The 24,201-nt window shown below is 34.3% G+C and overlaps 2 protein-coding genes and 1 long non-coding RNA gene across 3 annotated transcripts; 2 read left to right on the plus strand and 1 right to left on the minus strand.

Annotated features, from left to right (window-relative positions):
* Nucleotides 1-3,110: 3,110 nt before the first annotated feature.
* Nucleotides 3,111-5,653, minus strand: LOC109178870. The gene is made up of 2 exons (XR_002053780.1): nt 5,498-5,653; nt 3,111-3,341 (listed from the first exon to the last, which is right to left on the minus strand). It is a non-coding gene; the product is annotated as an uncharacterized LOC109178870 (long non-coding RNA).
* Nucleotides 5,654-6,805: 1,152 nt separating this feature from the next.
* LOC109179193 (uncharacterized mitochondrial protein AtMg00310-like) lies at nt 6,806-7,135 on the plus strand. The gene has a single exon (XM_019328754.1). It carries the CDS (start codon nt 6,806-6,808, stop codon nt 7,133-7,135), a length of 330 nt encoding a protein of 109 aa, XP_019184299.1.
* A 3,228-nt stretch (nt 7,136-10,363) lies between these two features.
* On the plus strand, nt 10,364-13,975 carry LOC109178860 (probable RNA-binding protein EIF1AD). The gene is made up of 5 exons (XM_019328414.1): nt 10,364-10,704; nt 12,635-12,794; nt 12,944-13,019; nt 13,144-13,270; nt 13,513-13,975. Exons 2-5 carry the CDS (start codon nt 12,681-12,683, stop codon nt 13,700-13,702), a joined length of 507 nt encoding a protein of 168 aa, XP_019183959.1. The 5' UTR covers nt 10,364-10,704; nt 12,635-12,680; the 3' UTR covers nt 13,703-13,975.
* The last annotated feature ends 10,226 nt before the right edge of the window (nt 13,976-24,201 follow it).

Raw genomic sequence — 24,201 nt, forward strand, 5'->3', positions numbered from 1 at the left:
TAGAATTGTATAATTAAATATTTTAATTATTTTATGTAGAATATAACATGTATAATAATATATAGTAATATAATAACAATTTTAAATATAATAAAGAAAAATAACAAATAAGATATCAAAATAAGTAACCAAATTCTTGCAATTAAAAACAACAACAACAACAACAACAACAACAATAATAATAATAATAATAATAATAATAATAATAATAATAATAATAATAATAATAATAATAATAATAATAATAATAATAATAATAATAATAATAATAATCTATATATATATATATATATATATATATATATATATATATATATATATATATATATATATATATATATATATATATATATATATATATATATATACTAATAAGAGCCCAAGAGAGTTAGGCCTATAATGGGTAGAAAAAATGGTGGTCAAATTTTTTAATCAAATGAATGGCTCAGATTGATCAGATTTTTATTTTTCCTTGAGATTTCCTAATTTATCCTTAATGAATATGATTATCCGTTAACTTTTCCGTTAATTTTTGTTAGTTCATGTTAACTTACTCATTGATTTCAATAAGCAAGGTCTTAGGTTCGAACCTCATCCAAATCAAAGTTGGCATAATTAGTATTCTATTTTACTCATATTAAATTAAAAATAATAATTTAGTAGATACAACAAAAAAATAATACATAGGCATTTCTTTAATTTAGAATTATGTGTCTACAATGCCTTTACTCAAAAACAAATTATTCATTATCAATAAATTAAATTAGAGAAATAATTTCATTAGTTATATTGTCTTTATTTTTCCCCAATATAAAAATTCTTTACATTCAAAGTTCAAATTCATTAATTGATTATATTCGCTACATTGTCCCTACAATGTCTTTATTAAAAAAAATTATTCATTATCAATAAATTAATTAAGAGAAATAATTTCATTAGTTATATTGTCTTTATTTTTTTCTCCAATATAAAAATTATTTACATTAAAATTCATCAATTGATTATATTCGCTACATTGTCCCTACAATGTCTTTATTAAAAAAAAATATTCATTATCAATAAATTAATTAAGAGAAATTATTTTATTAGTTATATTGTCTTTATTTTTCTCCAATGTAAAAATTCTTTACATTCAAATTCATCAATTGATTATATTCCCTACATTGTCTTTTATCTTTTTTTTGCACTATTTTTTAACTAAATATCAAAGTTATATTACAAAATAATGCTATATATTTATTTACCAAGTATTTTATTAATACCATGAAAAAAATTTTAAAAAAAAATTAATAAAGTCAATCATATTAACTACTTGAGGGATTTGTTGACAAAGAGAGTTTCAAATCACACAACAAATTGAAGTGAGAACTACCTCGCAATGTCCTTGCTTGACAATCAGCAGTTAGCGGTTAGCGTTTGTGGATTTGACCAGCGAATTATATCAACGATTGGTAAAAAGATATTTGATAAAATTAGCTGTTTAGATTAACATGTAAAATGACCTAAGGGTATACATATATTTAATAATAATAATAATAATAATAATAATAATAATAATAATAATAATAATAATAATAGTTGTTTTAAAAAAATATAATTGAGCCAATCATATTAACTACTTGGGGGATATATTGGCAAAAAGAGTATTCAAATCACACAACAAATTGAAGTGGAAAACTACCTCGCAATGTCCTTGGCAATCAGTAGTTAGCTCTTCAATATTAGTATATATTTAATATTTTATGCCCTAATTTTTATTTGATCTCCCTTATGTTCCATATTTGATTTCAACCATACCTATACAATTATTTTATTGACAATTATAATCAACCTTGACTATATTATCTTGCATTTGTAAACTTAGAATTACATATTTAAATACGCAAATTCAACATTCAATTATCTATGCATGAACAATTCCAATATAATATTGTCTTTGATATACTTTAAAGTACTTATTTAAAAAAAAAAAAAAAAAACAAACATTAAGGCATTATCCCAATCGCGCAATGTGCGTAAAAAACTAGTATAATAATAATAAGTGGTATAGTGGTGGTGGTGGTGGTGGTGGTGGTGATAGTGGTATAGTGGTGGTGGTGGCGATAGTGGTATAGTGGTGGTAGTGTGGTGGTGGTGGCATTGGTAATAGTAATGGTAATGGTGGTGGTGGTGGTGTAGTGGTAGTGGTAGTTGTGTTATTTGTTATATAATAATAATAATAATAATAATAATAATAATAATAATAATAATAATAATAACTGGTTCCTTCAAAAAAAAATACTACGTAATAATAATAATTCGTGGTGGTATGCCGGTGGTGGTGGCCGGGGTGGCACGGTGGTATGGTGGTGACGGTGTTGGTGTTGGTGGTGGTGGTGATAATGGTAGTGAGGTGGTGGTGGTATGGTGCTAATGATGTTGGTAGTGGTGTGATGTTGGTGTAAAAGTTGGTAGTGGTGTGATGTTGGTTTAAAGATGGGAAGTCATTTTCGTCCAAAACAAGAATATTTTTCAAAGTCAACGGAAAATAATTTTCCAGGCACATCCAAACACTGAAAACCCAGAAAATGTTTTCCAAAAATCATTTTTCGCCAAACGTTGGGGTTCATTCTTCCAATACGAATAACGTTATAGTAATTAATAAGCGTATTACAGTTATTACAATATTAATGTGAACTACTTTTAAATAAATCATGCCATGAATTGACTACAAAAATCTTATAAGCTTTGAAACCCCACTTTGAAAAAAAACAGAAAAGAGAATAATTTACAAGCTTTGAAACCCCACTTTGTTTGATTATCAAAAGAGAGGAAGCTCACAGCACTAAGTTTTGCAAGTCACATTTCTTACCACCGAGCTGAAAAAAAAAAAAAAAAAAAAAAAAAAAAGGATAAAGAAAGCAAAAAAAAAAAAAAAAAAAAAAAAAAAAAAAAAAGAGGTCATGACTTGCTTTAACCCATGTAATTATTAACATGAATTGTCACAATACTTTTACATATATTAAAAGTTTTATTGAACATAACACTAAAAAATAAATATTTTCTTTAAAAAAAAATTCTTGTAGAAAATATGGAAAAGAAAAAAGAAGAAGATTTGATTGAGGCAGAGGAGTAACAACTCATAATTTTAAATTGATAGGTTCTCCATTACATATTCAATTTTTCCATTACAAATATTTTAAAATTTTTAATAGATTCTTTCTAAATACTTCTAAAGTAAATTTTTAAAATTGTCACAATTGCAAGCGATGGCCACCCAGTTACAAAAGATAAGGTTGCATTTGAGATGAAAACAACACTTCCTCGGAAAGTATTTCTTCGGATCAGATTTCTTACAACACCTGCAGAATAAACACTTTGAAAAATCATCTAGTGGTCGTCGCTCAAAGACATCGTTGATATCTCTTAACTTTATTTTTGTTTCAACAACTGGCACTAGCATTTCTTTTGACTCTTCTATCATTAATAAATTGAATGAAGATTTCTCAAATGGTTCAGCACCTGAATGCATTGTGTCACAATTGTATGTTACAATATAAATATAATTTAATACATACCTTTTGCCTCTGTTATATTAAATGAAATAATAAATATGGTCACCTGCAGCAATGACCAAGGAAAAAACTAAAGCCAACATGGATAACGTTGTTGTTGGATTCATTCTTTCAAAAGGCTGAATCCCAACCCTAAGTAATTATAATTTTCACAATACGAATAACGTTGTTGTTGGATTCATGCTTGTTTACATAGTAGATAGAAAGTAAGACGCGAAGAGGGTAGTATAGAGAGAGTAGGATGTGGGAAATATAATAAAGTATATTTATAAGATTTTTGTAGTCAATTCATGACATGATTTATTCAAAAGTAGTTCACATTAATATTGTAATAACTGTAATACGCTTATTAATTACTATAACTTGTATTAATATGTTACTGGTTCTATATTCTATTATACTATAATACGCTTATTTTTTTTTTTTTTTTGAAAATCTATAATACGCTTATTAATTACCATAATTTGTATTAATACCTTACAAGTCAACAAACTTTAATACACTCTTTTTAAATTTTGAATGCACTATCAAACTTATCAAATACCATCCAAAATTCTTAATAACAACGAAAATATCACAATTTTTTTTTTCAATCCTCTCTCCCCACCCATCTCACCTATTTTCTAGTCTAGTTATTGATCAATCCAAATGGATGAGATTAATCATCATTTTTTATGCATGGAAAGACATGTTATATATATATATATATATATATATATATATATATATATATATATATATATATATATATATATATATATATATATATATATATATATATATATGGTTGAGTTCATGTGAGGACCACAATATATAGAGGACTGTACGGACTGATTACGGGCACACGATAAATCAGTATCAGGAACACAACTTAATACACAATGACACACAAGAATATATGTAAACATCAGGTTTCGAACCCAGACTCTATTAATTAACAAACCTATGCACACGGCATACAAATTATGGCACACAACTACATTTGGTCATGCACATGACATCCTAACTATAATAAAGCTATATGGTTTGGGAAGTAATTAATGTTACAATTAATGCCACAACATCCTTTATTATAAAAAATAATAATAATAAAGCACAACATTTGAAAAATAAAATAGCTATATATTATATAATCATATAAAAAATGTACTTTTGAAAAATAAAATAGCTATATATTATATAATCATATAAAAAATGTGGTCAATTAGAGTTTAAATTTACTCATACAAAATTTGAAATTTGCTTTTCAAATGTAATTATCTTAGTGATTATTCGTATTGTGAAAATTATAATATAGATGAAATACAATTAAGAATAAATCAATGTAATTATGTAAATTCTCTCTATAAGTTTATTTGAATATGCACATAATTAGAGATTATATTAACCATACAAAATTTTAATTTTAATTTTAATTTTAATTTTAATTTTGTATTCTATAAAAATAATAAATACTTGACCAATGGAAGCTCAAAAATATTATTATATTAAACAATTTAAAATAATAATTTTACTTACCCATGCACGGGTGAATTACAAGTACAAATTAATAGCACACGACTACATCAGTCCTCACGGTCGGTTCTTTATGATATAGTGGTCCTCATTTGAACTCAACTATATATATATATATATATATATATATATATATATATATATATATATATATATATATATTAAGGATCAAATGAGGACACTGATTCGGAAAGATTATAAAATGTTAGAATTTAATTCAACAAAGAGATAAAATGCCAGAACTAAAGGAAAGACTCTAAAACGATTCGGATGCATACATATAAACTGGATGTTGGCTATAAACCACAATGAACTTAAAACATTTCAGATGGAGCAAAATAAAGGCTCAGATTTCAAGCAATTGTACGAGATTTGAAAAGTTATGCATCATTGGAATTATAAGAATGAGAGGTTTAGTAGTAAGGCACCTGTTCCGTCAAGCGAGAATGAAACCTTCTTTGGTTGGAAACACTTTTTGACAAACAAAGCGGTTCCAGCATATTTTGAATCAGAAAGAGACCACCAAACATCATAATTTTTGAATGGTGGCTGGACTTGATAAGGCACGCATCACTATCTGTAGAATTGAGTGAGAGGAGAAGTTGTCGGTGGCTTTGGTCTTCAATGGCTTTTCCAAATCGGAGTGAACAAGAAATGACGAATTTGCCCCTTCCAATTATGTTTAATTATTGACTTAAAATTTCCCGGTCACTACTGGGTGTTTGGTGGGGACTTGACTCTTTTCTAAAGGGGTTTTTTGGACACTACCAAGTTGCCGGCTAAGGCGAATGACACTTACATTGTTCTAATACCGAAAAAGCCTAGCCCCGTGTCTATGAAGGACCTTCGACCACTAGCTCTGTTCAACGTAATCTATAAGGTGGCGGCTAAAGTTTTTGCTAATAGAATGAAGACACTGCTTGATGGCTTGATCTCCCCTTCGCAGAGTGCATTTGTTCCGGGGAGATTAATTACTGACAATATAATGCTAGCATATGAAGCCCATCACTATCTTAAGCGTAGGAGACAAGGTAAGGAGGGTGTTGCGGCTTTGAAGGTGAACATGAGCAAGGCGTACAATTGGGTAGAATGGCGGTTCTTGCAGGCAGTTCTTTTGAGAATGGGGTTTGTACAGAAATGGGTTGATATCATTATGGAGACTATGAGTTCTGTAAGCTATCATATACTCCACGAGCAGGCACAGCTCGGCCCCGTAGTGCCCGGGAGGGGGCTCAGGCAGGGCAACCCGCTTTCCCCATACCTATTATTGGTAGTGGCCGAAGGTCTGAGTGCTCTCATTAAACATAGGGTGAGACATGGACTCTTGCATGGGGTAAGAGTAGCTCGTGGTGCGCCATCTATAACACACCTTCTTTTTGCAGATAACTGCTTCTTGTTCCTTCGTGCAAACAGTGTGGAGAGTACGCAGATGAAGGAAGTGTTGGACAAATATGCATCTGCTTGGGGCCAATGTGTTAACTATGAAAAGTCAACTGTTTGTTTCAGTGATAATGTTGCTCAGACTTGCAGGAGGGAGGTGATATATTGATATTCTGGGAGTGGAGCACGGAACTGCTACCGGGAAATACCTTGGGTTGCCTTCTTTGGTGGGTCGGAATAAAAAGATGATCTTGGGCTTCTTGGAAGAAAAGATTTTGTGTCGCGTGCGTAGCTGGAATTCTAAATTCCTCTCACGAACATGGCGTGAGGTTCTTTTAAAGAATGTGCTACAGGCAATGCCGTGTTATGCCATGATTGTTTTCTTATTGCCAATTGGGTTATGCAACGAAATTGAGTCTATTTTGAACAGATATTGGTGGTCTGGCACGGTCACTGGTGGTAAAGGTATTCGATGGAAGTCTTGGACTAAGTTGTGCATAGAGAAGGAGAGAGGAGGGTTGGGCTTTAGACGTCTGAGGGAGATGAATCTATCTCTCTTGGATAAACAGGTTTGGAGGCTCCTCACTCGTACTGATTCCCTTGTGGCCAAGGTATATAAATCACGCTATTACCCCAATTGCTCTCTGTTTGAAGCATCTGTAGGCAGCAATCTTTCATTCCTGTAGCGGGGAGTGGTGGAGGCTATGAGAGCGATGAAGGATGGCTGCTCGAAACGGTAGAGGCACGCAGATTGGTGATCCGTGGCTCCCTCTCTCGGATAACCCATATGTTACCACGGAGTTGCATGGCACTATTAAATCAGCACCGGTCTCCTCTTTATTCGCCATGCATGAAGCAAAATGGGACGCAGACTGTGTGAGGGATGTGTTCAACGCACGGGATGCAGACGCGATCCTTAATATACTGGTAAGCTTACGAAACCTCCAGATAAATGGGTATGGGGTGGGGACCCTAAGGGCGTTTACACGGTAAAATCATGCTATAGGAAGTTGGTAGGAGAGTTCACGGAGAATAATCCTTGGCACCTAATTTGGAATCTGCAGGATCCACCAAGGGTCAGAATTTTTTGTTGGCAACTCGCAATGACAGTTCTACCCACCTGTGAATCTGTGATGCATTGTCTATGAAGCGCGTAGCGTGTAATCTGTTGTGTCATATGTGAGGGGAGGTAACTGAGACAACTCACCACATGTTCATACAGTGCCCGCAGATTGTTTCTATTTGGCAGGCATTCGGCTTACCTTCTGGAGCTATTAACCAAGGTACTGTGCGAGAATGGCTTTTTACATTATTATCTAAGCTAAATGGTGAATTAAGGTGTCTGTTTGTGATGATTTGTTGGGGGTGTGGAATAGCAGAAACAGTAGCGTGTGGAATGCCAAAGCTTTTGACTCCAAAACAATGGTGGATTCAACGGTTATGTTTTGGAGGAATTGGAAGGCAGCGAATGAGCAGTCGGAGGATGGTGTTGATCACGACGGACCTGACGTTGCACGCTGGAGTGCCCCTACCATAGGTCGACTAAAGTTAAATATGGATGCGACATTTGGTGCAGATGGCAACACGATGGGAATGGGTTGGGTCCTACGGGATCATGGTGGAAACTTTTTGGCTGTCAAGGGACTATCTAAACCAGGAAACTATGTTGTTGAAGTAGCGGAGGTGCTCTGTATTCGCGAGGCGCTAAGCTGGTTAAAGAACACTGGGATGGGAGATGTGGATGTAGAAACAGACTCTCAATTGGTTTTTTATGCTTTACACTCGGAACTCGTTTTATTCTTCTTTTGGTTTAGTTGTAGATGATAGTAAAGAAGTGGCAACCTCTATACATGGTGTCGACTTCTGTTTGTTAAGCGATCTGCGAATCCTGTTGCCCACGATGTTGCTCGGGAAGCCGTTTCTGATTCGGGTTGCGGGGAGTGGTTTGATAACCCTCCTCCTTATCTGGTTAATTGTATCCTCTCTGATTTAATGCATTAAGTTCTTTCTTCAAAAAAAAAAAAAAAAAAAAAAAATTCGGTCACATTTGACCGGCGTGACTAAAATTGATAAAAATTGCATAGTTAATGTACTAAATTAATAGTTTTGAAAGTCAGGTGTTACAATTAACACAAGTTCAATAGTCAGTGGACCAAAATAGAAATTTACTATATATTTGGTAATGTATGTTGATTTATGCTGATTGAATGATGAATTGGGTGCATGTTGGTTGATGAATCATTTGGCACAATTAATTAATTACTAATCTTGTATGAATAGCACTGCTTGTCATACGACATATCCTAAGGCACATGTTTTCATGAAAATATAATGTTGAAATTTTTATCCAGTTTGCATGAAATTGTATGTGTGTAGTTTTGACAAATAATTGCCAAAGGGAGAAATGCGAAATAGTATATTGGCAATTTTATTTGTTAGTCTAAATTAATTAAAGTTTAGTTAGTTGTTGTATTAATTAATTTGGGGAGATTATGTCAGAAATAAGTTTTTTTTTTTTTGAAGCGGCTCGATCTCATGACCTCCCACATGAGAGAGGTCACTACATGCCATCTGAGCACAAGGTGCTTAGCAAAATATATTCAATTATAAATTGGAGAAAATTCAAGAGTTCAAATGCTGAAGAAAAAGAGATTTAAATGTCACCTCTTATCTCCCTGCTGTTTTAGTCTTATTTCCGTTGTTTTACATGTGTTAATTCTATTGAATATTTCAACCTTCTTTATTTTGTAAATGGCTATCTAGCTCAAAGCTATGTTGTAGTCTGGTCTTGTTCACGGAAGAGTATCCTTTAGATAGGTCAATGATAGGTGGAGTAGTACCAACTCAGGAGGAGATGATGATGAGTGGTTGGTATAGTAGATTAGGCCATATAAGTTGTATGAAAATATGTTGAACCTTGTAACATCTTTGATCATCTAGTGGAGTTGGGTTCACCTGTGTGTGGTCCCGCAGGCGTAGGAGTGTTTTGGTTCATTTTACTTTTCATGCACTGTTTTTATTGTTTATTCTGTTTCTAATACAGTATTAAACACAGATGGCTAATTCGTTCTAAAAATAAGTAGAAACCGATTAGGTTTTATCCTGCATTCAAGATTCACAATTTTTAAATATATTCAAATCTTATCATCCTTTGAACATTTCGTTTGTTGTTTGATGAAGAAATCAGCGAACCTGATTGCTTATACATCGCAAATTATATCGTGCACCGCGGTGCATGATCGATCATGCACCGCGCATCAAAACAACGTCGTTTTGTTTAATGAAAAGAAACAGAATCTTCGCAAAAAATAACTCTGTTCTTCAGTTTCACTTTGTATACACTGCAGTTTCTGTTCAACACAACTACAGTTTCATTTCGATATAACTACAGTTTCATTCAATATTTATACACTCAAATATGTGAAAATGTTATTTAATTTTATTTTATATACACTATAGTTTCATTAAAACACAACTACATGATCATTTCAACATAATTACAACTTCATTGTACAATAAACACTCAAATATGTGAAATGTTATTAAGTTTCATTTTATATATATTGTAGTTTCATTTCACCACAACTACAGTATCATTTTGATATAACTGCTGTTTCATTTGAGAATATAAAAATAATACGTGAGACAGTGTTGGTTTAGACACACTGTAGTGTCACTCCCTTATAACTGCAGAAACGTCGTTGTTTTGACGCGCGGTGCACAGTCAATTATGCACCATGGTACACGATATAACTAGGGTGGCAGGCTCTCAATCTGAGTCTAATAGTCCCCTCCATCATGTTTGCCCAACGGGCTGATGGGTAGCCAATATGGCTACTTAAACCAAAAAAAAAAAAAAAAAAACTAGGGTTGATCTTCATTTGCGCTGTGCAATTCTACTCCCGCTTCAAATTTCACTTCCTTGCAGACCGCAGTTCAGCCGCCTCCATATCGCTGCACCGCCTGCACGCCTCACGCCTCACACCTCACGCCTGCACCATTGCTACATAAACAGAGTATTTACTACAGTCTACAGGACTAGTGCGTCAATTAAACATCCACGACCTCCCTTCTGAAATCCGAATCATCAGCCGCAGCCATTAACAGCGGTGGGTGAATGCTTTCAACCTCATCATCAATAGCATTAGCCATTCCTAGAGATTTCAGTGCCAAATGCGCCGCCTTCTGCCCTCATAGGCTCATACCATCATCGCTCCAAACTCGCTGCATCACATCATAATTCAAACTACATAATGTATGCTTACTTCACTTACTTCCTTAATTCAAAATTCTCACTTCTTAGTGTCTCGCTTGCTATTAATCAAAACCTTAAACCCTAATCCCTAATCCCTAATCCCTAAATTCCTAATTTCTTTAATCCCCCAACATTTGCCCCCATTGAAAGCCGAGAGTGCATGCTCTGCGTTTCTCACTTAACTACTTTATATAATATTTGTAAAATCCAGAGTGTTTACTATATTTTTCCTCAATTCTCCGTGTTACTTTCAAAATTGATTTTCGCCCCTATTTCACTATTAAAAGACCGTATATTTTGGTATCTTTAATTCATTCTTTGTTTTCTTCTAATACTAGACTTCTTGGGAATATGAAATTGGACACTTTTGTATGATAGGGAGGAAGATGAAGGATTAGGATTTTGGTATATGTATAGTTAGTTAGCTGCAGTTGGATCATTTTAAATTTGCTTTTCTATTTTCATTGATTGTATTTTCGGTTGTTTTGATATTACTTTTTTGAGTTAGAGATCACATGGTGTATAAGTATCTATTTCTTGAATTGGGCTTTTGACTGAATTGGATTAGTTACAGGGATTGTAGCCTTTTTGAGGAGCAATTGTGGAATGAAGGAAGTCTCTCTTATTTATTATTATTTTTTTTGGTAATGTTTTGCACCTCTCTATTGTTCATATTTGTTCGTGATCCTTTTTGGTTAAGGAAATTCCAAAAGGTTCTGCGGTCATTCGTGTGTAAAAATGCAAAATGGTGCACTGTTGGATTATAATGGTACTGGTTGTGGGATCTAGGTTGTTTTTGAAGCATTTTCAGGCAATTTACCTTGGGGTTTCTAAAGAATGCAAAATATGCAGTATCACTAAGGAATGCAAAATATGCAGAATCACTGATCTTAAACGGAAGAGAATTCAAATTGTGTTAAGATGTGTGATGGAAATGGAATTTTCAAGCCAATGCTAATGCAAATTACTTTTGTAAATGTCAGTTAATTTGATTCATTGGGTTGTTATATTTATTCTGTAGTTTCTATAGATACAGTTTTAGTTGCATACTTTTCCCACTTTTTTGTTTCTTTGTTTCAATTCTATAGCATCAATGGTTCACTTTTATTCTTGTGTATATATGTTGGTGTATAAATACCTCCTCTGTTTGCAAAATATGCATAATCACTGAGAATTTTGGGCTTTGATATCTAAAGTGAAATTGAGCAACATTTAGTCTACACACCATTTGGGATTTTTTGAATGGAGTGTAATAAAGATGAAGCCATTATGGCAAAAGATCTTGCAAATCTTAGTTCAAGTATCCTTTCTTGTCTTTAGAACTGCTATATTTTTCTTAGCTGTGATGTTTATACACATATACGACAAAAGATCTTGCCTTTAGAACTGCTAAAACTCTATTACCATATAGTGGTTCTTGAAATTTAAAGGTGTATGCAATATCATCATACATATAATGGTTTTTAATTGCAATCCTGTTAAAGTTTTCAGTATACCTCTATATAAGAAACTATTTGATTACTGTATCTAGATTTGAACTATTTACTTGGAAACAATCAGAGGAGGTTCTGTTGTAAATTAGGTAGCTATAAATGCCTTTCTATTCAAGTGTTCACTGTTCCTATATGTGTACTTTGAAACTTAAATTATTAGTGAAAACAAATACTCTGTAAATAATTATTTGTACTAGAAAAATAGGAAATGTTGGGATTCTCTAACCGAACTGAAACTGAACTTTTTCAAACTGAACCGAAATTGAACTTTTTCTAACTAAACCGAACTAGAATGTTAAACCAAATAGTTTCATTTTTTCGAAACCGAAAAAAACCGAGCCAAACTCAAGCATAAATTTTAAAGCTCCATCGAGCTCGAGCCACTATAAATTTATCAAACTCAAGCCACTAATTTATGTTGTTTTGTGTTTTTTAAGTCTCTGCTGGATTGACTTCAAGAAGGGGGGAAAAGAATAAGAACCCATGAAAGGAGGAAGAAAGAATTTGAAGAGGGCTGCGAAAGAAAAAACTGCAATCCTTCAACAAGGCCTAAGCATTATGCAAGTAGTTGACCTCCGTGGCTCCAATCTAATCGAGGTGACTCTCCTTCTCCTTCTCCAACTCTCTCTCTCTCTCTCTCTCTCTCTCTCTCTCTCTCTCTCTCTTTCTACACACACACACAATATTTGCATATATGTATGCTTTGTGTATTTCATGGTTCTAAGTTAAATTATTTGAATGTAAAGGTAATGGATGCAAATGGTGAAAAGTCATTAGCAATTTTCCCAGCTAAGTTTCAAAAGAGCATGTGGATTAAAAGAGGTTTGTTCTATTAAGAGAATAGCTTCTGCATGTATATCAATTTTTAGCTTTTATTTTGGGAGGAAAGTGAAAGTGAATATGAAGTTTTGATTTGTAGGTTCTTTTCTTTTCTGGGAATGAATAGGGAACTTTGTTGTAGTCGATGAGAGTGGGAGAGAGGAGGCTATGGAGTCAGGTAGAAAAGTGGGTTGCATTGTTACACAAGTGCTCTTCTATGATCAAGTTCGTGAGTATCAAAAGTCTCCAGAATGGTGAGTGCTTTAAACTAATGCAGTTGTTTCAATACTTTTTCTCTGTTTGCATCTTTTATTGGAACTTTTTTTAAAACAATGACATCTTTTTTGCTTGCGTAATTGAATTATGCCATTGAATGCAACACGCTTGTTCTAGAAAAGGCTTTTATTTATAGAGATGAAGACATGGTTTTTATAGTTACATTGAGAAATTATTCTATGCTTCGGAATGTCGCGTTTATTGTGATGTTTCAAAGCAGGCCTGAAATCTTCAAATCTGCAGCAGTAGAAACTTCAAGCGAAAATTTTGTGACGCACACTTGTCAGGCACAAGATATTGAAAACTTGAGCGATGATGACGGACTTCCTCCATTAGAAGCCAATACCAACAGACTAAAGCCTTTCCAATCAGAATCAGAGACAGAATCGGATTCCGAGGTTGATTCCTGATTTGCAATTCCAATCTAGGGACTAGCACCCGCAGGCTCAGGTCACCCCCCACCCCCAACAAAATTTTCACTTCGGATCTGGGGAACAATATAATTCATTGCATGAACAAAGATTTTTTCGAATGCCGTTTGTTGTTTGTAAATGTTACTATTGAAGCTGGTGGAAATTAGAATGGTAAACTTGCTCATAGGGAGAGTGCCTAAACCTCGACATTTTCGTTATTGGATTAATTCAATCTAGAATCGAGAATGTCTTCTTTCTCAGTTTTGACAAGCTTATATCATCATTTGTTCCTGAATTATGTTTCACATCTTTTTGGATGTTAGAGGGGAGTTTGCAAACACTACATAACACTGTGCATTAAGTAAATCTTGCCTTGTGACTTTAATTAGTAAAGGATCACAAAGAGATAAACTAACTTAAATTGTCAATTTTTATCTTTGATTATTTGGAAAATAAAAGAGTAGAAGACATTTTTTGTCCTAGACTTATAGTGATTTGGATAATTTTAGTCTTCCATAAAATATTTTTGCCACACTTTTTTGTGACGAGGACAATTTTGATCCTCTGTCAAAATTTCCATCTGTTGACCTTTTAAATGAAGGGCATTTTTGTTATTCAATGTGTTGTTCTCAAGCTCAGGAAAAAGTGCGTTGTAGAAAATTATTTTTAGCCGCTGATCTCTCAAGATCAGTTTATAATCATAGATAGCCATTCCAGTTGTTCCAGTTGCCAACTGGACGTCGAAATTGAACTGTGTAGCTTTTCCCAGAGTTTTAGACATCTATTGATACAGTACATCTGCAAGAACCTTGCAGAAATGCACAAAATAATGAAGCTCCGTCGTCCTATATCAGCAGTGATGGGCAGAATCAGTAAAATTAAAAATAGGACATGGTGGGGAAAGGGGAGGGGGTCATTGTGTGTCACAGAATAAACACTGATTCCTTCGCAAAATAAACAAGTGATTCTTGAGAGTTGGATTCCAGAATGCAACTCTTACCTAAAATGAAGGCAAAAAATTCAATGTAATTAAGGGAGTGTTTCCTCCATTTTAACAACTGTGTAAAATATTCAAAGCTTTGTATATATGAAATAGGTATGGGCGAGTCTATAACACACAGATAGATGAGGGGTATCCCAACTCCTTCTCGAATCTTGATCTCTGCTGACGGAAAGAGGAGTTCCACTGATCCAAAGAATGCAACAAAAGTAATGGCTATTAGTATCTTCTTCCACACAACGACCATCACCATTGTCATCAAGCAAGTTGTCACGAACATAACAGTTGTGACCGTCAAGCCTACAAAAGCCTCGGGAAGCAATTTGCATTAAAATTTTTTTGCATAGGTAGCAATTTAATAAGCTAAACAATAGCTTAGAGCTATATCATAAGCAGCTCCAATATTGTTCGTGTCCCTTAATTAATCCAATAATAACAACGAAATAGAGGCAATATAATAACAAATTTAATCTCTATATTGTTTTACTTTTAATCCATATTATAATGTATATCCGCACCAGCATCAGAAGCAGCTAGAGGATTTCCTCGACGAGCGGCATTGGTTCGCTACTCCGACAGCCAGACGGAGACTCAAGACTCGTCGCTCACCCACATCTCCACCTCTGCAGCGGCCCTACTTTAACAACCGGTAAGATTTGCAGTTCATACCAGGAATTCAGACCTTATCCACAAACTCCAACTCTAACGTCGACGACTCTGCCTCCGTCCCGTGGACTCAGGCCATCGCCACCGTCGAGTTCACCGGCTATTCCATTGACTCTGTGAACGCCCTTCGCAACTCCCAACTCCCCACCGAAGCTCTATCTCTCGCTATTAACCCCCAGACTACCAAAAATGCCATTGTTTCTGTCGACTCGACACCCCCAAGAAAATCCCCGACACCTTCGACAAATGGAGACGATGAGAGAAATCAGAGAACCAAAGAGATTAATTAGGGATTTCAATTTATAATATAAATCTTTTTATTATTAGATTAATTTTTTTATTTATTGAAATCAAGAACAAAACACGCAGAGATATAATATATAGAAGGAGATAGGCTGAATTGACGCAAATACCCCTTCTCAGACGGTTAACATACGAAAATTTTGACAGAGGACCAAAATTGTCCTTGTTACAATAAGTATGGCCATAAATTGGCAAATTTTTTTTTATAGAGGACTAAAATTGTCCGTACCACTATAAGTCTAGGACCAAAAATGTTTTCTACTCAAAACAAAATATTATTTTTTCCTTCTTTATTTAGATGTTAAAAAATGGTAGAAGTATTAAAAGCGTTGAAATTGTAATTCATCATAAACCCTAATGCTACACGACCGCTGTAGATTCAGCACTAACGAAAGGATTCACGACAACCCCACTATAGTACTTTAGCACACAAAGTGATCACCCCAGTTAGGCCAACAATGACACTTTCTCCGACATGGCAACAAATATTTTTTTACCTATTCATTTTATTCTTAGACTTCTGCATCTATTTTTTGTAAGGGTGAACGGTCAGGTTCGATTCGAAAAACTGATAGGTAACAATTTTTAGAACTGAACGGTTCGGTTGAATTTGGTTTAACCGTTGGGTTTAATTTTTTCTTTTTTTAATAATTTTATCTATAATAAAGTCAGATTTATTGATCTATGCTGATGGATAGAGGAGTTCCACTGATCCGAAGAATGCAACAAAAGTAATAGCTGTTAGTATCTTCTTCCACACAACGACCATCACCATTGCCATCAAGCAAGTTGTCACGAACATAACAGTTGTTACCGTCAAGCCTACAAAAGCCTCGGGAAGCAATTAAAAATGAAACAGAAATATTTCAATAATAATATATACATCATCAATTAAAAATGGAACGAAAATTAAGTAAAAAATATCACTGCATTTGATATTCTAAGTTTATTGAAAATAAAAAAGAATAATTGGCTGAAAATGAATCCGATATTACTAATTGACTAAAATATAAAAGGATCACTAATTGAGTGATATTCTACTATTATATATTTTCACCTGAGTAACCCGTCCTGATGGACTGAAGGTGTTAGCTTTAGATGAGGATGGACATGCAAGATTGTGTTGGCACTACCAACGTCCTCTACAAAGAGGTTTCAATAATGTGTAAATACAATCATTGATATTATGTTTTTTTTTTAAATGACAAAATTGCTATATATCTAGACAAAAAAAATATATCTTCCATATATACAAATGAATTAAGATAGCAATGCATTGCTATAACTGAGTTGCTAAAGAACGACACATTTGCCTAATTTATAAAAAAATTCTAAACAATGATAAATAAAATCTCCAAAGTTGCAGCCCTGCATGCGTACATCTACACATTAGCTATTGATTTGAGCAATTATAAAACATCAAAACACATAAAGCGAAGGGGGTCTCCGCGGTCGCCCTACGGGGAATCGTTCGATAGGTCCACAACACCTTCTCTAACTGTTCGACCCATGTGCCACCCAACTCTTCTAGCTTCTTTCGCAACTCGTCCAGTAAGGTGCAGTTCAGGTTTTCAATCTGCCTGTTCGCCTGGCAATATCCTTCATCTAAGGCCATTCGGCCTGATCTTGGGAATCCTGACGGGGAGCGGGCACCTGGGCGACTGTGTAAACCGAGAGCGCCTCAGTGCTCGGTCGTTGCACGCCCTCGATGCGACAAGCCATCGCCATATGAGAAGGTATGTCCCCCAGAGCCAGTTTCGACAGGATTTCAGCCTCTACATCTTCTTCCCAGGGAACGTGCACGATTTCGTGAGCATCTTACTTCTCTAGTAACCCCTCAGTTACATCCTTGTAGAGCTTTACCACACACACACTAGTATTTTATATGCGCGATGAGCAAAAATATGTACCCAATATTAGTACTTTATATAAAAATTTTAGATTTATTTAGATTTTAGATATTCATATTATTGTAAATAATAATAATAATGTAAAATATTATATATATATATATATATATATATATATATATATATATATATATATATATATATATATATATATATATATATATATATTTATTTATTTATTTATTGATCTCTGCTAACGGATAGAGGAGTTCCACTGATCCAAAGAATGCAACAAAAGTAATGGCTGTTAGTATCTTCTTCCACACAACGACCATCACCATTGCCATCAAGCAAGTTGTCACGAACATAACAGTTGTGACCGTCAAGCCTACAAAAGCCTCGGGAAGCAATTTGCATTAAAATGTTTTGCATATGTAGCAATTTAATAACCTAAACAATGGCTTAGGGCTATACCATAAGCAGCTCCAATCTTGTTCGTGTCCCTTAATTAATCCGATAATAACAACGAAACAGAGGCAATATAATAACAAATTTAATCTCTATATTATTTTACTTTTAATCCATATTATAATGTATATCCGCACCAGCAGCAGAAGCAGCTAGAGGATTTCCTCGACGAGCGGCATTGGTTCGCTACTCCGACAGCCAGACGGAGACTCAAGACTCGTCGCTCACCCACATCTCCACCTCTGCAGCGGCCCTACTTTAAAAACCGGTAAGATTTGCAGTTCATACCAGGAACCTTATCCACAAACTCCAACTCTAACGTCGACAACTCTGCCTCCGTCCCGTGGACTCAGGCCATCGCCACCATCGAGTTCACCGGCTATTCCATTGACTCTGTGAACGCCCTTCGCAACTCCCAACTCCCCACTGAAGCTCTATCTCTCGCTGTCAACCCCCAGACTACCAAAAATTCCATTGTTTCTGTCGACTCGACACCCCCAAGAAAATCCCCGACACCTTCGACAAATGGAGACGATGAGAGAAATCAGAGAACCAAAGAGATTAATTAGGGATTTCAATTTATAATATAAATCTTTTTATTATTAGATTAATTTTTTTATTTATTGAAATCAAGAACAAAACACGCAGAGATATAATATATAGAAGGAGATAGGCTGAATTGACGCAAATACCCCTTCTCAGACGGTTAACATACGAAAATTTTGACAGAGGACCAAAATTGTCCTTGTTACAATAAGTGTGGCCATAAATTGGCAATTTTTTTTTTATAGAGGACTAAAATTGTTCGTACCACTATAAGTCTAGGACCAAAAATGTTTTCTACTCAAAACAAAATATTATTTTTTCCTTCTTTATTTAGATGTTAAAAAATGGTAGAAGTATTAAAAACGTTGAAATTGTAATTCATCATAAACCCTAATGCTACACGACCGCTGTAGATTCAGCACTAACGAAAGGATTCAGGACAACCCCACTATAGTACTTTAGCACACAAAGCGATCACCCCAGTTAGGCCAACAATAGCACTTTCTCCGACATGGCAACAAAAATTTTTTTACCTATTCATTCTATTCTTAGACTTCTGCATCTATTTTTTGTAGGGGTGAACGGTCAGGTTCGATTCGAAAAACTGATATGTAACAATTTTTAGAACTGAACGGTTCGGTTGAATTTGGTTTAACCGTTGGGTTTATTTTTTCTTTTTTTAATAATTTTATCTATAATAAAGTCAGATCTTTTGAAATATAAAATTAGGAAAATTTTCTCACTCAATGGAAAGAATCTTCTAAATAAACAAGTATTTTTTTTTTTTACACAGATGAATTTTGAGTTCTCAAAACATTATTTGTATGTTGTAATAGTCATATATTGCCACTATCTTGCAAAAGGTTGAGAGGCGTAAAGTCACGGCCTACAGCTTGATCTCGACAACCCTATGGAAACGGAGGAGGTTATTCAATCATCGAGAAATTTGTTGATCGGAATCATGGTTTTCACATTGGTATTTGCCGTGTTTTGCTTCATCATTTGGGGTGCAAGCCAGCCTTATGAAACCATGGTCAGTTTAAAGGTAACCATGTTCTTGCTTCCTTCGGCTAAATTCTCGACGAACTTGCTCTAGCAACCCCCTAGCGTCTGACTGCATGTCTCCCCGACCACTTTTCCTGGTCCCCTTACGGTGTTGGGACCTGGATGAATTGACTTCACTAGAGTCGCCATGATGGCTCGTTGCAGGTGACTTTACAGATCGGCGGCTCTCATCTTGAGAGTCGAGGCGTTGGTGCATAGACGGGCGAAGCCTTTCGAAGGCACTCGTTCTCTTGCCAACTTCTTCGCCTCTACCCCTCTGGGATCCCAACCTTGAATGGGTCGGTCGACGATTGGACTGTGACCGATGGAGTTCCGGCTCGGTTATCGCTAGGGTATGTCTTGGTGTGGCTTTGGGCGCGTTTGACATGAGCACATAAGGTTACTGAGGGTACACCCCAGGGGCTATCGTATAGGGGTAAGCCGGGGAATAGAACCGCTGCGCGTTTTACTAATAATGGAACGCGAGATCGAACGCTCCGGTCGAATATTTCGGGTACTGGAGCGGCGCCTGCCCAGGCATCGCGGGGAAAGCCGGTCCTTGGTGGACGAAGTTGACCAGATCGGGTGTCGTGCTCTCCCCGATGTGTCGTTGAGATCAACGCAGGAATTGAGCTGTGTGCGGAGATTAGAAGAACTCTCTTCGGCCTCTTGACCATCGCAGAAATCCATGAATAGATACATGTTAATTAGGGTCGGTAGCGGCGCATTACACGGCTTCTCGTACCGGTCCCCACAGACTGTGCTAAAAATAATAGTACAAATACACTCGTGCACGTATAGTATTGAATACAGACAGTTGAGCTCGAGATTCTACGATAGTGGGTCGGGAGTCTCCGGTCAAGTGGTCGTGGTGTCTTGTTGGACAATTTTTAATAATGTCCTTGCAAGTGCACGAGTCAGTGTAGTAATAAGGTGCAAAAGCAAGGGCCGATCCCACTGGGAATTGGTACAATGCAATTTAATAAAAATGCCATTTAATGAACTTAAAATTAAAGTAACTTGAAAAGATAATTGAATAACTATGAAACAAAATAGAAGAAATAAAGACTAGGAACATGAATAAATTACCATTACTAACACTGCGATTTAGGTTCAATATTACCAATCAGTACACAATGTTCATGGTAAATTCACCACATTCTTAGAACAAATTAATTAGCAAATTATGGTTGAGAGATTAAAAACAATTATCTTCTGAAGCAATGTCATTAATAATTAACAGTGAAGAGATTAATCATGGACAACTCAATCCAATCAAAAATTGCAATACCACAATCATTCGAAACCAACCAAATAAATTTACTAAGCAACAAATAATTATATAAACTGAAATCCACAAATTTGTCGTACTGAAAGGGAAGATAAACAATGGAAGGGAAAGAAGACAAGAATGCAAAGTCAAACAGGTCTACCAAATTTAATAAGAAACAGAATTGACGTTAAAGGGATTTCAACCTGGTTTATATAATTAACAAATGTGAATTGAAGAAATCTAGAAGCCAAATTCAAGAAAAATAGAAAAGAACCAGAAATAATGCTGAAGACTAATTTGCTGAATCAGGTTCGCCGCCGCTGAATGGAAATCTCCTCTGCCGCCTCCGGATTTCGTCCGGAGTTAACTGATCTTTGCTTTTATCGCCTCTGGAATTGATCTAGGGTGAATTGATGATCCCATGATGAAGATTAAGCCTCCCTTTTATACACCCAACTTAACTGCTCCTCCGGTCTATTCTACGATCGCTCCACCAATCTCGTCGAGAAGTAGCCGCAGAAGACCGACTTTGTGAATGATCCAAGCACTTCAGAGCCGACGCCGGAAATTCCTCCATCTCTTGTTCATCGTTCGCGAGACCGTGCAATGCTTTATTACATGCGTAAGTCGTCTTGGGCCTAACTTAATATATCAAATAATAATAATAGTAATAATAATAATAATAATAATAATAATAATAATAATAAACTTATTAGAGATCATATATAACCAATCTACACTTATTAAACTCCTACTGATCATGTACTACTAAAACTAATTAATATTATTATTATTAAATTAGAATTAATGAATTATTGAACTGATAGAATTTAAATAATAAAACAAATTTAATAATTAAAACAACCTACAATTGCATAATATTAACAAAGCTACTAATAACAATAATAAATAAAAATAAATATAAAATTAATTAATTATTACAAATTAACTATAAAAAGATTATTAAAATAACACTAAAAATAATGCTTATCAAATATCCCCACACTTATTTATTTGCTTGTCCTCAAGCAAAAGCATTATTAAAAGGAAAAGATAAAGAAATTAAAAATAAATTAGATCGAGCTTTACCCAAATAGACTTTTAAAATTATTGCCACCAATGCAAAGTTAGTGCCAACTCAAAGAATGTATAAAACATTTGACTAGAAATTAAAAACTTTAACAACCAACAGAAATATAAAACGTGTGCTCGTGTGCTGACATCCCTTATATGAACTATACAAAAACTCAATAGAAAAATATGAAAATTTCACCAAATTCAACCTAAACCAAATTCAGAAATATTCTATCATAGTGCAGGTGCAAAACATGAAGGAAATAAGGATCAATGCATTTATTAAAATTGAAATGCAATTGCTCGTCTCTTCCAAAGTTCAATCATTATTTTTTTATTTTGACTTTTTCCAAAGAGAACTTCCCCAAAAACCTCGCCATTTTACGCCAAACTTGTTTGGGTTTTCAATTTTGTGTGTACTCATAAACCAGATCACGACACTTATTTATTTATATATGGTACATGTGTAGGTGGCTGATCCAGCGGAGTAGAATCTCTTAAATTATTGCAAATAAATAAATAAATAAAACACTCATTTTTATTTTTAAATATTTTTTTAAATCTTTTTTTAAAAGATTTTTCACCTCACTTATGCCACAAAGATGATCCTTGAACCAACACACTACACCACAATTTATAGCACTCAAAAAAATATTTAAGAATTTGAAAAAGGTAATATAAAATGAAACTAACATAAAAACTATCAAGGAAAATGTATAGAACATATAAGGGCATAGTGATTTCAAAGACATTTAGTTTTTTTTTTTTTTTTTTTTTTTTTTTTTTTTTTTTTTTTTTTTTTTTTTTATTTGTTTTGACTAAGTTATTCAAAATATAAAGAAATTAACAACTAGTCACATGCAATATACACACTAAGAGTTGACAAAAGCATGCATTATTTCTATCACCGAGTATTTAAAAGACTCATAAACGTAAAATTTAAACTAATATTAGAATTTTAAAATAAAAAGGTTTAAGAAAATGTACATGAGAAAATTAAAAAGTTTTAAATTTTTTAATTTTTTCTGATTTGTGGATAAAACCCCCTCCCCACACTTATTTTCAACATTGTCCCCAATGTTGTGAGAAGAAAGAAAAGAAGACAAAGAGAGTCCTCCTTTATTAGATTTTTTATTTTTGAAATTCTGATTAAGTCCTGCAATTTTAGAATAACAAGAAGAAATCGATTTATCAACGCCATTCAAAAGATTTTCTTTTTGGAGTTTATCAAACTCTAACTTACCATCCCCAACAAATTTCAACCCCTTAACTGCAAAAACTTGGTTAAATCTATCAGACAGATTCATAAATGTAAGAATGGGAACCTCAGCAGTTTCATTAAGCACATTGTTGGTTAATTGGCCTGTTTGAATATCAATGGAGATTTGGGACAATTCTTTTTGTAGCACTTCACTTACAGTTTCAGGCACAGAACTTTTGAACCTATTTGGAAACGGAATTGGGGGCACATAAGGCTCGGGTGCTACATAGGGCTCATCTTCCTCAAAATCTTCATTTTGTATAGGGGTGTTTTCAAAGCTTTCATGAACAAGGATTGGGGGCACATAAAGCTTGGGAGGGACGTAAGGAGTATCAGGTTTATGCAAGTGAGGCTCATCATTTTCAACAATAATATCTTCAACATCATTATGCAATTTTTCAATTATTTCAGTTGGTTTAGAAGTGATATTATCTTTTAACTTGTTTTCATCATTCAGAGCTTCTTCAGATTGACTAAGTAACTTACCTGGCACATGCCCTTGCACAAATTTAGCAATTTGCTCAAAATGTGCTTCTATTCTTTTAAAGCAAGCCTCATTTTGTTCATCTGCTTCTTGTCGTATCTGCAACCATTGATCATGTTCTTCTTGCCGTCTATTGCAAGTCTGTATATACTACTGCAGAGAATCTTCCAAAGATGGCTTTTTAGGTTGTGGTGGGTCAATTGGTTGAAAGTCATTTTGATTATTATCCCAATAAAAATCAGAATGACTCGGTTGAAAATCATTTTGATTATAATCAAAATAAAAATTATGATGATTAGGGTGAAAATTATTTTGAGTATCATCCCAAGAAATATTAGGACGATTTTCCCAACCCGAATTATAAGAATTATAAAATGAGTCGGGCACAGGCCTTTGATTAAAAACATTAATTGGATTTGCCTGTTCAAAATCATTATTATAAGAATTATTTTGGTTTGACAAAAAAGAGTACATATTAAAATGTAAAATTTTTCAAATATTTTTGTGATTAAGAATGAAAATGAATT

Source organism: Ipomoea nil, unplaced genomic scaffold (genome assembly GCF_001879475.1).
Source record: "Ipomoea nil cultivar Tokyo-kokei standard unplaced genomic scaffold, Asagao_1.1 scaffold0179, whole genome shotgun sequence".
Taxonomy (NCBI): Eukaryota; Viridiplantae; Streptophyta; class Magnoliopsida; order Solanales; family Convolvulaceae; genus Ipomoea; species Ipomoea nil.